This window comes from Bactrocera oleae, chromosome 3 (genome assembly GCF_042242935.1).
Source record: "Bactrocera oleae isolate idBacOlea1 chromosome 3, idBacOlea1, whole genome shotgun sequence".
Lineage (NCBI taxonomy): Eukaryota > Metazoa > Arthropoda > Insecta > Diptera > Tephritidae > Bactrocera > Bactrocera oleae.
This window is the reverse complement of record NC_091537.1, coordinates 15,520,953-15,534,952: the sequence shown is the minus strand read 5'-3', so window position 1 is coordinate 15,534,952 and position 14,000 is coordinate 15,520,953. Positions and strand designations below refer to the sequence as shown.

At 32.7% G+C, this 14,000-nt stretch overlaps 2 protein-coding genes and 1 long non-coding RNA gene across 7 annotated transcripts in view; 2 read left to right on the top strand and 1 right to left on the bottom strand.

The window, feature by feature from the left end:
• The window catches only part of LOC138856452 (uncharacterized), a 44,294-nt gene that overhangs the window by 516 nt on the left and 29,778 nt on the right, over positions 1-14,000 (bottom strand). The window lies entirely within an intron of this gene.
• On the top strand, positions 653-2,815 carry LOC106616741 (tudor domain-containing protein krimp). Its single transcript, XM_036366940.2, has 3 exons — positions 653-1,916; positions 1,971-2,348; positions 2,406-2,815. Exons 1-3 carry the CDS (start codon positions 759-761, stop codon positions 2,724-2,726), a joined length of 1,857 nt encoding a protein of 618 aa, XP_036222833.2. The 5' UTR covers positions 653-758; the 3' UTR covers positions 2,727-2,815.
• Positions 4,943-13,254, top strand: LOC106616732 (sodium-coupled monocarboxylate transporter 2). Of its 5 annotated transcripts, none has more exons than XM_070107562.1 (12): positions 4,943-5,055; positions 6,585-6,852; positions 7,618-7,730; positions 7,789-7,929; positions 8,097-8,256; positions 9,816-9,881; positions 9,951-10,002; positions 10,084-10,151; positions 11,594-11,748; positions 11,907-12,165; positions 12,233-12,924; positions 13,048-13,254. In XM_070107562.1, the coding sequence occupies exons 2-12, from the start codon at positions 6,841-6,843 to the stop codon at positions 13,142-13,144; spliced, it is 1,815 nt and encodes a 604-aa protein (XP_069963663.1). In that variant the 5' UTR covers positions 4,943-5,055; positions 6,585-6,840; the 3' UTR covers positions 13,145-13,254. The 5 variants fall into 5 exon arrangements, with proteins under 5 accessions (XP_069963663.1, XP_069963662.1, XP_069963664.1 ...); XM_070107561.1 differs by having other exon boundaries at positions 4,962-5,179; XM_070107563.1 differs by having other exon boundaries at positions 4,962-5,203; positions 6,730-6,852.

Genomic DNA, 14,000 nt, shown 5'->3' with positions numbered 1-14,000 from the left:
TCCATTTGTTTTACATAATATGAAATATAACAAGTAAGGAAGGGCTAAGTTCGGATGTAACCGTAAACATGTGTACCAAGTTTCTTAAAGATATCTCAATTTTACTCAAGTTACAGCTTGCACAGGCGGACGGACAGACAGTCACCCGGATTTCAACTCGTCTCTTCATGCTGATCATTTATATATACATAATCCTATATCTAAATCGATTAGCTTTAGGTGATACAAACAACCGTTAGGTGAAAAAAAACTATTATACTCTGTAGCAACATGTTGCGAGAGTATGAAAAGCTGGTTTTGACAAAGTTGTGTCTGCAGTAGCTACACAAATCATGCTTAGTGGTAAGAAATTAGAGATTATTGTCGACCTCATATAATAATAAATACATAAACGAGATGTTTCGAGTATTGTGACCCGGTGTTCGTCACTTAACACCATACCTATCTCTCTGACCGCGTTCAAATATTAAATTTCGGTATAAGCATAAATTGCAACAAGTAATAATAAATGTATTATCAAAATAATGTTTAAAGTTTTATATACTACCCTAGTACTATACATATGTTAATGAATGAAATAAAAAAATATATATTTCAGAAAGCTTGGTAACTCTATTTAGAAAGTTCCGTTACTTGTGTGTATTTAACGGAAGTTGTATTCATTTATATTTTAACAACATTTTGGTAAAGTTTTTGAATTATTAGAATTTGAGCAGTTATAAATATTTACTTCTGCATTTTTTTTATGTGGCAAACTTATGGCGTCCCGATCAAATGTGGATCGAATGCAAATAATGCATCATATGTGCAAACGAGAGGTTGAGCAACTAAAAACCAATCTAAATAAATATTTAGAGGAATGTGAAGTTATCATAAGAAACGATATATTTAAAAATTTTCGAAAAGATTCAGGTCGACCAGATCATGCTAATGTGTTTGCTTTGATGGCCTACGACAAATACATGTCGCGTGTAGCGACCGTGACAAACTTAGCACGTAAATTCAACATCCATTTGCAACTACATAATATCAATAAAATCCTAACTGGTTATGTTGGTGGTGGTATTGATCTGGAACCTATTCCGTATTTACTCGAGGAATTTGTTGAATGGCATAAGGTATTAAGCGATAAAGACGAGTGTTTGGATTACGACATTGATAGTAAGCATTATCGCAGTGTAGAGTCCGAGAAGCGGACGAGTTACCGAAGTGTAGAGAAGGATTCGTTAACTTCAATTGCGTTATTGGACGATAATGGAAAAGTGCAAGCTACCAACGTATTGGACGATAAAAATGCAACAGTACGTAAAATAAAGTTTGCTGAACCCGAGTCACTAACACTTGAATCTATACCGTCATGTGTGCATTTGCGTGATTTGTCGGTATTCGTTGTGGGGTATCACTTTACCGCATTCGTTACGTATATACATAATATAGAAAATTTGTGCTTCTATGCTTGCCAGATGCGCAATGATATGTTGTATGATTTAACCAATATGTATAATCTACCCAAGAGCGTGCGTATACCTTCTACGAATGTTATTTTTGGTATCTCAATTAATAGTAGGAATATATTACGAGGTGTCTTGCAACAATCTCCAGATAAGGACAATGAAATCAGCTTACATGTGCTGCTAATCGATTATGGAGAAATGGTGCCCCTAAATATCAATGATGTACAATTTTATGATTTACCCAAGGTCTACAGAGATTTACCTGCACAAGCCATGAAATGTATTCTTTCGGGTGTTAAAGATGCAACGACCGAAAGCAAAGAGGCAGATGGGTATGTGCTGAAAAAAAAACTACGGAATTATGAATTCAAAGAAGTGAACTTTGAGGTCGTGAAGCAAATAGGCAGAGTTTTGCACGTTTACATTATTGAAGGTCAATCAACAGCAAAGAAATCACCAGAAGTAAGTGTTACTGTAAATACAGATATTTGCTTATTGTTTTGTAATCACCCATAGGTCAAAAAATCATTAAATGTATCAAAGAATCCTTTCGTAAATTCCTTCGACGAAAATTCATATTCTGATCTACAAACATCAACAGAAAAATTTTGCAAACAATTTTTGGTACAATCACGTATAGATGAGGTTCTTAAAAATGATATAATAAATTTAGAAGTTATGCATATTTCTCAACCTGATTCGTTTTTTGCTCAAATACTAAGTGAGAAGAATGAACAACTGGAACAACTATTTTGGAACTCTGATGAAATATCTGCGGAACAGAAGTTTACTGAAGCACCAAAATTAGGCGATTTAATATTGGCACAATATGCAAAGGATTACTTTTGGTATCGGGCTAAGGTCATTAGTGTAGCAGGAGATACCGAGTTCCAGGTGAATAATTTTGAATTTTTTAACAGTTTAGTTAATATTGTATATTTCCTCCTGCAGGTATTTTATGTTGATTATGGTAATATAGAGACTGTACCACTAAAAGGAATCGCCAAATGCACCAATGTCCAAGAAAAGGAACCTTTTCGCGCAGTTCTCTGTCGTATCGCTAATTTAAGCGATATTACAAACGGTGACGAGGCTCGCTTCGAAAAAGTTATTCAAATGTTGGTAGTTATGTTATTGAATCAACGTATTGAAGTGCAGATTATTGAAAAAATTAACGCAGAGGAGTTAAGTGTTCATATATTGGATAAAGAATTTGCTGAAATTACGCAAATGCTTTTCGACTTAGGATATGTAAAAAATTCTGAGGCTTAAATATGTATATTTTTGTTCTTGACAAATAACAGCTCTTTTATGTTTATCAATATTATAAAATATATATATATTAAATGTCCGTTTGATAATTCGTGTGTTGTTTGTTTGTAATATTACTTTTGAGAATAGTTAAAAATAATATAATACCCCGATTATGGTTTGCAACTCCATAAAGTTGAAATTAAAGTAGCGTTCGATTTATATTACAATGTCGGAAATGTTGGGTTCAAAATTGGTGTACTGCGCAAAGCCTTCGTGATCACTCAGATCCATTAGGACTTCCTAAACAAAGTTTTATTGACAATTACAGGGATTTCAAATAAAGCTTTTATTGTTTGATTCATAAATTATTTTCGTTTGAATAACAAAGCCTTTTGTTGTTTTTCCCCCAAAATGAAGTGAAGGAACATTTCCACAAACCATATCTTATATAATAAAATTTTCATATAACACTTCAAAAATTTAATTTGACTCAAAAAGTGTATTCCTAGAAACAGTATATTGTATCGACTTCTTATGTTAGCTACTTTTCCTAGAGTCCCTTAATTTAATTTTTATTTTTTCAGGTGACTAGCGATAATACCGAATTTGAAAACCTCTAACAAGATGCAGTTGAAAACCGTAATAGGGACTTAAATTTGATAAATAAGAGGGTATAGTAGCGGCACAACCAATCATAAAGATATGCTTTAGTAGATATATACATACATATGTTTTTATGTCATGGAAGTAAAGTGTAAAATTGTTATCAGTGAGCTATACAAAAGCTTCTACAAATTATTATTATGCCAATAACCATTAGTACACCAATTTTTTTATAGACATCCACAGAGCTAAGAATATAGAAATCAGTCTGGCGAAGATTATTCAGCACAGTTATCTAGTTTTTTGTTTTCTATTTAAACAGTACAGACATTCGTACACTGACCGGAAACTATAATACCCTCTAAAATTTAAGAATTCTATGAAAACCATGTCATTTTAAGACACCCTGTTTCCCGTTTGGGAAAAACGATAGACAGTGCGGTAAACAAACAAGCGGTAAAGTAATCTCCGCAATGTTCATAAGCGAAAGTAAATACTGAACTGATTATTATATATGAGTATACAATATAAATCTGCCATTTTGGTATTACAACATGTCATTACCAGAAATAGATGCTCTCTGAGTTTCATTAAGATACCTCATAGATTGACTAATATATAAGGATAAAGTCAACCGGATGTTTGAAAATTCTTTCACCCGATTTTATCCATTTCAGGCACACAGATGCATTGTTATTAGAACTCCATATTGAGCGATTTATGAAGTATAGAATCAACTGGAAGTTCGAAAATTTGTATATTAGGTATATGGATTATAAAGGAAGTATTAACCCGATTCAATCTATTTTCGACAGACAGGCGTACTATTACTAGAAAAGATTCTCTACGAATTTTAATGAAATATATCACAAATTAAACGATATTTTCGATAAAATGTCAGATATAGCCATTGTAGTCCACTTTTTAGGCATGAGGCATACTTTTATCTTGATATATATGTTCCTTGGTGCTTGATCTAAAAACTGTAAAGTGAATGATTCAGATAGAATTTAGAATTCTGGTATACGGGAGGTAGGCGACCTGATGTCGCCTATTTTCATATCGTATTATACGAATCTCAGGATAATGTCCCGTACCTTTGGTTGAAATAAGTCGAGTAGGTCCTGAAATATGGAATTTCACCTAAAGGTGTGGAGAGAATGTTGCTAAAAGCATTGTCCATTTTTGAAACAGGCTCCTACAAAATCTTTCCGAATCATCTTGGTTGTGAAATTTAACTATCGCACTTTTAGTAGTTTTCAACATAACCCTTAAATGAAGAGTGGGTGGGTGCGATTGATCATTTATACATATAAATATAAATAAATGTCCTGATCAAAATGTACATATTTAACATATATATAGTAAATAATTATCCTGATCATTTATATAAGCATCTATATCGATTAGTTTTAGATGTTACAAACACCCGTTAGCTGAACAAAATTATAATACTCTGTAGTAACATGTTGCGAGAGTATAATAGCGGCACTTTCTTCTGCCAATTTGTTTTCGCTGTATGCATTATAGGCTTTGTAACAGAATTTATGGCAAGATTAGGTACACTAACTACATAGTTTATTTGCTTATGATATCGTACTTACTACAATACTTAATTGTAGATCAGTGGCTTTCTTCCCATTATAAGCTTAGTATATTTTTGACATCTGTGATGTGTGGAAGTATTCCTTTGACACGCTACGTTTAAAATTAATTAATTTCGGTCGATATATGATTATAATAAGTAAACGTCTAAACTCTAATTTTTTTAGTGTGTCATATTTCAGCTGTCATTTACGAGTTGTTTTTTGGATAATTAAAATACAAGATTAAAAACCGGAGAGGAGTATAAGACATTGCAAATAACTGTAAAGAAATAAAAACTTTTAATGGTAAAAATCGTAAATATTGCATATTTTTAAAGACCACAGGTTTTGAAAAATAATCTTGTAATCGGTTAGAAACCCACGAAATGGAGTACGAACATTCTTCATTCATTCTAAAATAATATAAACATAACAGCAGTTATCAAAGTTGGCAATTTTATCCAAATTATAAAATTTTAAATTTAATTTTATTTAGGCAAACATAATTTTGTTTTTTGATTTTCTTAAAAGCTTAGGATTTTTTTTTAGATTTTTTATAAAAAAAACAAGTAAAGAAATTCTAAATTCGGGTGTAACGGAACATTTTATACTCTCGCAACTTGCAAGGATCAAAGCCCGGGAAATTAGTTCAGGTGTTTGCAAAATTTTATATTAAAGGAAGTATTGCGCCGATTCAACCCATTTTTGACACAAAGACATACTATTATCGAGAGTTTCAATTATTAATTTTATTATATGAATTTCAATTGTATACCTTATACATTGACCGATACTTTCGGTAAAAAGTCAACAATGTAAGTCAGTACTGGGGTCCACATATTCAATACCTAGGGGCTTGAACAGTTTTGTTTCGACTAAGACAATTTTTGGTCACAAGGTGGCACACTTCAAACGCATTATTCACGCAAAGTTTTACCCCGATATAATCATTGTTGCTTGATATGCATAGTGGAAAGTGCAATAATCAGATCTAATTTAAAATAGTGTTATATCGGAAATAGGAGTGGTTGTAATCCATTTTCGCACTGTAGCATAGAAATACAAAAATAATGTTATATACCGAATTTGGTTGAAATCGGTTAAGCAGATCCCAAGATATGGGTTTTCACCTAACATCTAATTTTGAACGTGGTTCCTATAAAGTCATATTATACCATCCCAGAGATAAAATTTAATGTATATGGGGTGTTTAGTGTTGCTTAGTTATGGCAATTCATTTGTTTTTGATTAATGGCGTTTTGCGGGCGTGGCAGTGGTCCGATTACAGAAGAAACATGTGTACCAAGTTTCTTAAAGATATCTCAATTTTTACTCAAGTTACAGCTTGCACAGACGGACGGACAAACAGTCACCCGGATCTCAACACGTCTCTTCATCTTGATCATTTATATATAATATATATATAACCCTATGTTACTCGATTAGTTGTAGGTGATACAAACAACCGTTAGGTGAAAAAAACTATTATACATTTAGCAACAGATTGCGAGAGTATAAAAAACAATCGAGAATGATGTCCTCTAGCCAAAAATTTAAAATAATTACTAAAAAAATAAAAATGAAAGTGATTGCAATATTTAAACCTAAATCTGACATTTTTTGTCTATCAAAGTAGAATATTTGCATATCAACTACATTCTTTATATGACATACATATATTTATTAGCTCTTTTAATTGGTGCAATAAAATTGTTAAAAAGCACTGTTTGGCTAGCCAGCCAATAAAAAAAAACACCATTCGCTAGTAAAAGTACAATAGTTTGGAGTCATTAGCTAAAATTTTGGCAAAACGAGGTGTTTGAAAATTTCAGTGATACTGCTGTGGTTATCTGATACTGCCAAAATAGTTTTAAAGGCTTTTAAATACAAAGCATATACAGACAAACAAATAAATTTCTCGTCGCTTATCTTTAGTCTTCACAATGCAGAACAAGGTAAGTTACATACATAAACGGAAAATATACGTATACAAGGATGTTACCAACGAAATTAATTTAAATTTGAGCATTTCATTACTTGGTGTGGTAAATAAAAAATACAATTGAAGACAATCGTGTATCAAAGCGGTACATTTATGGGGAATATACATATATATCTAGAGTTACTTTAGCAAAATCTCAGTAAAACCCAGTGGCCTAAGTATTGCATACTTATATTCCTAATAATCACTTAGTACAGTTTAAAAATGGTCCACACACCGGATACGAAAGCTTCCATTTTTCCTTATATACTATGTGAATGGTTTATTTCCGCAACACTTGGCGAAAACAGTGTCTATTAGAACAGTTTCTAGGTATAACGATCTCATAACGCCCACATAGAACCACATTTTGAATTATCCCATGTTTTGACTATGTAATAGAAAACATTCACATTAATGAGAGTTTGAGGCAAAAGGGTTATCAGTCCATCAGTCACGTCAGAAGATATCTGAATAATATATGTGTGAATGTTTCGCTCGGCATAATGTGATTTGGTGATCTTGATCCTCGGTGATCATTGACAAGTATACTGATTTCAGATAGATTAAACTTTAACACCTGATTTCTATTATGAAGTGATTATGACTCCTTCTACTATTATCACACCTTTTAGTCAGACAGTTCCTAAATATAAGTCGTTTAACAGAAAAGTACTTCATTATAGTACTTTTTTGCCAAGACTATGTACTATTAAAATATTTATTTTTCTTTCTATAGATATCCAACTATGCAGAATATTCACAATTACTTTTTTCAATTCCCGACTACTGTGTTTTTGGAGCGCTATTGTTGTTCTCTACGGGAATCGGTATCTATTTTGGCTACATAAAGTAAGTTCAATGAAAATAATATTTACATAAAGAATATATATTTACTCAATTGATTTAGAAAGAAACCGGTTAAACCAAGCAGTGATGAGGAATCAAACGGCCATAACGTACCGGACTTTGGTTCTAAAGGAATGAGTGAATATATGCTGGGATCCAGGCAAATGAAAGTATTTCCAGTGGCAATGAGTCTTGTTGCTAGGTTAGTATGGCATTATTTTTTTAGATTTGATAAGAAAATGTAATATTTTTCGGCTGAGCACTGTGAAATTCGATGAACCTTATATGGTCTCATCACTTCTTCACAAGAAGGTGTGCTTTCTTAAGATATTAAAGATATACAAATATGTTTTATCTCTATGTAAATAGCTACATTTCTGGCGCAACTATGCTGGGCACACCATCGGAAATCTACAACTATGGGACTCAATTTTTTTTAATCGTTATACCGATCATTTTGATGGCAATAACGGTGTCAAAAGTCTATATGCCAGTATTTGCCTTGTTAAAAGTCAGTTCTTCTTATGAGGTGAGCATTTTTTTGTTGTATTATATTAATCAAATACTTTTTAATATAAAGCAATGATTTTATCAATCAAAATAAGTATTTTAAATTTAAAAGTTTGCACTGACCAAGTTAAATATATGCATAAGCAATTATTATAGCATGATTGTGAGAAAAATTATGCTGTTTTATAAACGGGGAGGCTCTGTCTAAAGGCAGCTCACGAACTTAGTGTTTCCCATTTTACATTTAAATAAATTGCTTCATATCACTAGTAGGTAACTTTTCGGGCAAGGTACCTTTTCTTTACCTTAAAAAGTCCAAGTAACAGCGCCGTTAGTTCCGCTTCCTGTAGATTGAATATTAAAGCTAATAGTCTATGCTCACACTTATGAAATACTTCTAACCTGTCTTGCTAAGCAAAAAAAAATTGTAAATAATATGTGTGTATAAAAGTCTGATTAAATTATCAATATGACTTCCCTAAAGTTTTTTAATATATGTATTTATAAATACCGCAAAAGAAGTCTATGCTATTAATTTAATTTTACACAAAACAAATCTTAATAAACCTTCACCATAAATTTGTACATTCTTTCATAGCTTAAGCTTATACCCTGTTCAAAATCATACCAGGTATAAAGTTTCTGGGAATATTCCAATATTTCGGAAAAATTATCATATGATCAAATAAATATCTCTACAAATTATTGTACCCCAATTGAAAATTTTTTTAAAGCATTTTTGTGTTCCTTATAGTTATAGGTTACATCTGGTCAAACCAGCCTACCGAAACTTGATTAATTATAAAGATCGTTCAGTTTGTATGGCAGCTATATGCTATAGTGATCTGATCTGAACAATTTCCTCGGAGCTTACATTGTTGCTTTAGGCGATATATCATGCCAAATTTCGTGCAGATGTTACATCAAATAAAAAAGATTCCCATACAAGCACTTGATTTCGAATGTTCAGTTTGTACGGCAGCTATATAGTGCGATAGCTTAAATACTGCGGGACTAACTCGTATACTTGTATATACGGACAGACGGTCAGACAGACGGACATGGCTAAAACAAATCAGCTCACCATGCTGATTATTTATGTATATATTTTATAGGGTCTCCGACGCTTCCTTCTGGGTGTTACAAACTTCGTGGCAAACTTAATATACCCTGTTCAGGGTTTAAATATAGTTCGCGGTACACGCGATGTCCGATGGCGCGAAAAACGTACTGCTACTGCATCTGAACAAAATGGCGGCTGTTTAAAAAAAGTTGAATTTTATCCAACATTTTGGTCGTTTTGAGAAATTGCGTTTGAAGATAAACTGATGGAGAGTTGTAACTCAAAAATTATTTGAGATATCCATTAAAAATTTTAATTTTAAATGTGTAATTTAACGAAATATGAAAGAAAATCGATTTTTTTACATGCCGAGAGATAGATGTATAATTCATAAATATGCAAAATATTGGTTTTCTTTGTTATGAACAGCAATTTTTGTATAGGCAGGACTAGGTTTAAGGTTCACAAGTTAAAGTTTCCTAAACTGAATTTAAATATTTCGTGTTTATTTTTAGTATTTGGAAATTCGTTTCGGCTCCAACGTTCGAACTATTGCCGCAGTTTTGTTTATTGGGAAAATGGTAGGTATAAAGAAATATTTCGTTTTGATAACGAAATGTTAACAGAACTATTTCTACTCTTCGCTTCAGATATTGTACATGCCAATAATTTTATATGTGCCATCATTAGCATTTAATCAAGGTAAGATAAAAGAAAAATTTGATATTTTAACATAAAATCATTTAAAGTTTGAATAATATATTTTCTATTATTTCTCCTTAGTCACTGGAATTAATGTATACATCACTAGTAGCGTCATGAGTTTAATTGTTGTGATCTACACAATATTGGTAATATCCATACATACTCGTATAACTATAGTAATACTTACAAGTAAAAAAATTATTAATTTGGGCAGAACCGAATATACATACAGGTTGGTGGAAAAGTTTTTGCGCTCGAAATGAAAAAATACTGTTTTTGGAAATATATATTTGCTTTAATAATCTCCCTTAACTTCAATACACTTATTAAAAGGATCTTCCAATAATTTTATGACATCCCTATAATGACTTTCAAGAAGCTCTGCAAAATACCCATCTACGGCTGTAATAGCTCTTCATTCGACGAAAAACGCTTTCCATTAAGGGATTGTTTCCTGTGTCTGAAGAGGTAGTAGTCGCTGGGAGCCAAATCTGGTGAATACGGTGGATGCTCAAGCAATTCCTACTTTAATTCGTTGAATTTTGTCATTGTTAAAACACCTTTGTGAGCAGGTACATTGTCTTGATGCAAAATGATTATTTTAAGCTGCAAACCAGGTATTTGCTCACGAAGTTTTTCATCCAGCTGATCCAAAAGTCTGCAATAATATTCAGAGTTAATTGTTTTATCTTTATTCATATAAGCAATCAACAAAATTGCTTTTGCCTCTCCAAAAACTGATGCCATAACCTTCTTTGCTGATCCTTGTGACTTCATCTGCTTTGGAGCTATATAACCAGCTTTAGTCTACTGTAAACGTTCTAGTTTCAATTAAGAATCATGATGGTAGATCCAAGTCTCATCCATAGTTATAAAGCGAAGCAATAAATCGGGTTTATTCTGCTTAAAACGCTCCAAATTATGCTAAGAAATTTGTTTCCAGTTTTTGTTGAATTGTTAACATGTGCGGCAGTAACTTTCCAAACAGCTCTTTAATATGTAATTATCCGTGTACGATATGAAGTACTCGTTCGTCTGAGATGCCTTAAGCATTAGAAATTTCACGCTTAGTCAAACTTGAATCTTCACTAACAATATTACGAACTTGCTCAATGATTTCAGGTGTGATTACGGTTTTTGGTCGTCCTTCGCGTGGTTCATCTTCAAGCCTAGTACGGCCACGTTTATATTCACCAGGCCAAAATTCAACGGAACGTTTTGAAGATGAGACTCCTTATACACCTCAAATAATTGTTAATAAATTTCCTTTGCTTTTAAACCTTTCAAAACTATATTAAAAAAGTACTCTGACACGACAACTTCAAATGGCTTGTAAACAAAGAATTAATTGACAGAATGACTTGTACATTTGCATGTGTTCTCACGAGAGATGTACCAACTTGAGAAAAAAAAAGTGATGAGAGCAGACACTTCACAACCAACCTGTATGTTATATATATTTAATTAAAATGTTAGTACCATTAGTACTCCCCTTCGAGTATAACGAAATCGGTCTACCTGTTTTCTTAAACCATTTCTTAACTTAGACGAATATGAGGGAATTATTTTAACATACAATAAATTTTAGGGGGGTATTAAGGCCGTGGTTCAAACTGATATTTGGCAAACATTAGTTATGTTTATTGGGATAATAGTTGTTGTCATACTTGGAGTGATATATGCAGGTGGATTTGGACCAGTATTTCAGCACGCTGCTGAAGGTGGACGCATCATTTTTGCTAAGTAAGTCTAAGTAACCATTGAAAGATGGTTAATTAACTGCGGTCATGTTCCCACTGCAGCATTATCATTTTATATCACTATTATGTTTACCTCAATTCACATAATCTCTTTTTACACTTATATAATTTTCTATACTTCCTGTCATTTTTCTATTAAAGTATAACCCCTTCATTATATGAGAGACAGTCATTATGGTCTGTATTGATTGGTGGCTTTTTCTATTGGACCAGCTATAATAGTGTAAATCAGTCCATGGTTCAACGTTACATGTCGCTGCCGACTTTGAAGAAAGCACAGCATTCGATGATGATCTTTACGATCAGCGCTACAATATTCCTTTCGTTTTGCTGTTTCGCCGGTTTATTGATATTTGATTTCTATCGAAATTGTGATCCACTAAGCGCTGGACTCATCTCGGTAAATATCATATCACTTAACCATTAAGTACTAGGAAATGTGTAGTTAATTTACTTCTTCCCCACAGAACAACGATCAATTATTACCGATCTACGTAATGCAAACTGTTGGTCATCTACAGGGCATACCGGGTCTTTTTATAGCCGGTGTTTTTGGCGCAGGGTTAAGTTCTTTATCGTTGGGATTTAATTGTACTGCATTGGTAATCTTTGAGGATATTGTACGTGGCAGTTTTGAAATGAATTTGAGCGAACGCGCTTCAACAATACTTGTCAAAATTACAATAATTATCCAGGGTGTAATTGCTGTTGCGTTGATTTTTGTACTTGAAAAGTTAAGTGGCATTTTGAGCGTAGTGTCTTCGCTTGTTGCCATTGAAAGCAGTACCACATGTGGTATATTCACACTCGGCATGTTGGTACCATGGACCACTACGAAAGGGGCATTAGCTGGCGCTGTTGCGGGCGCAATTATGTCTGGTTGGGTGTCGTTTGGCACACAAGCAGCAAAAGCAAGCGGTCAACTTGGTTCACATATTTTGGAAGTTTTTGTATCGGAATGTCCCGCTAATTCCACAATAACTGAACCCGAATATGTTGATGAGTCGGATGTATTTCCTTTATATCGTTTATCGTTTCATTGGATACCTGTAATTGGTGTTTTGTCTACATTACTGGTTGGCACTGTAACATCTTTTCTCTGCGGACCAAAGGACTTGAAAACATTGAACGCAAATGTAATATCACCTGTAATTCATAGGTAAGAGCTATTCCTATACACAAAAGTTTTGGTCCCTTCTCAAAAGCTCCGATGGGTTCGGCCGATTTTTTGCTACAAAATTTATTATTTACCTTATATTAATATTTCTTTTTTTCGACATAGATTTTTACCGAAGGAATGTTTCAATGCTACGCCTAATGCAAACCCGATTTATATTTCGGATAAGTCCAAACACATGAGTGCTACGGAGAAATACTAAAATATGGATTAAATAAACTTTATTTTTATTCCTATGTACTTTTTCAAACCTTTTGTTTTTTGTTTTTATTCGTAAATCGAAAATAAATTTATATAAATGGGTGTCTTAGATATGAATCTTCGCAAATAATTTTACCTTTGAAGTTAATTCTTCTAACTCCTTCCCTATCGACCTTACGGTGATGAACTAATATATATAAATAGCATACACTTTGTTAGGTAAGCAACAAGATTTCTGTTCAGGTGTAGACTGCGTTCAGTTCAAGTTTGTATTACGTGGAGGCACCTTTTTTTTGCTATCTTATCAGAATGGATTTGGTAACTAGGGTTTCATACCGCAGAGCCATATTCCAATATAGTTCCAGATGACTTGTATTTAAAGCTATTAGTTTTGATTTATATTATAATGACGGAAATGTTGCGGCCAAAACAGATGTACTGCGCATACAAAAGATTACCTACTAAGAATCTAGACACCGCCAAGCCGGCGAATATTGCTTAATTAATTCAGCACAGTTTTCTGAATTTTTGTTTTTTATTTATACAAAGTTTGGGATTTTATCTAAATTATAATATTTTTTTTTATGATTTTGTGACAATATAAGGAAATTTTTATTTTGAACTTTTATAAAAAACAAACTTTTTATTGGGAATAATGCTTTCAAGCTAACAAATTTAAAAAAAAATGCTAAATATGTATTGTCGTATAATGTGTGTAATTAATTACCACTTAAGCCAGATTTACTGGGCATATTTTGTCTATCAAAATTGTATATTAATAATTTTTTTAAAGTAAATAGAATGTTTGCATATTATATACTTTATACTACATTCTCCACCTCCCAATTATTTGTTTA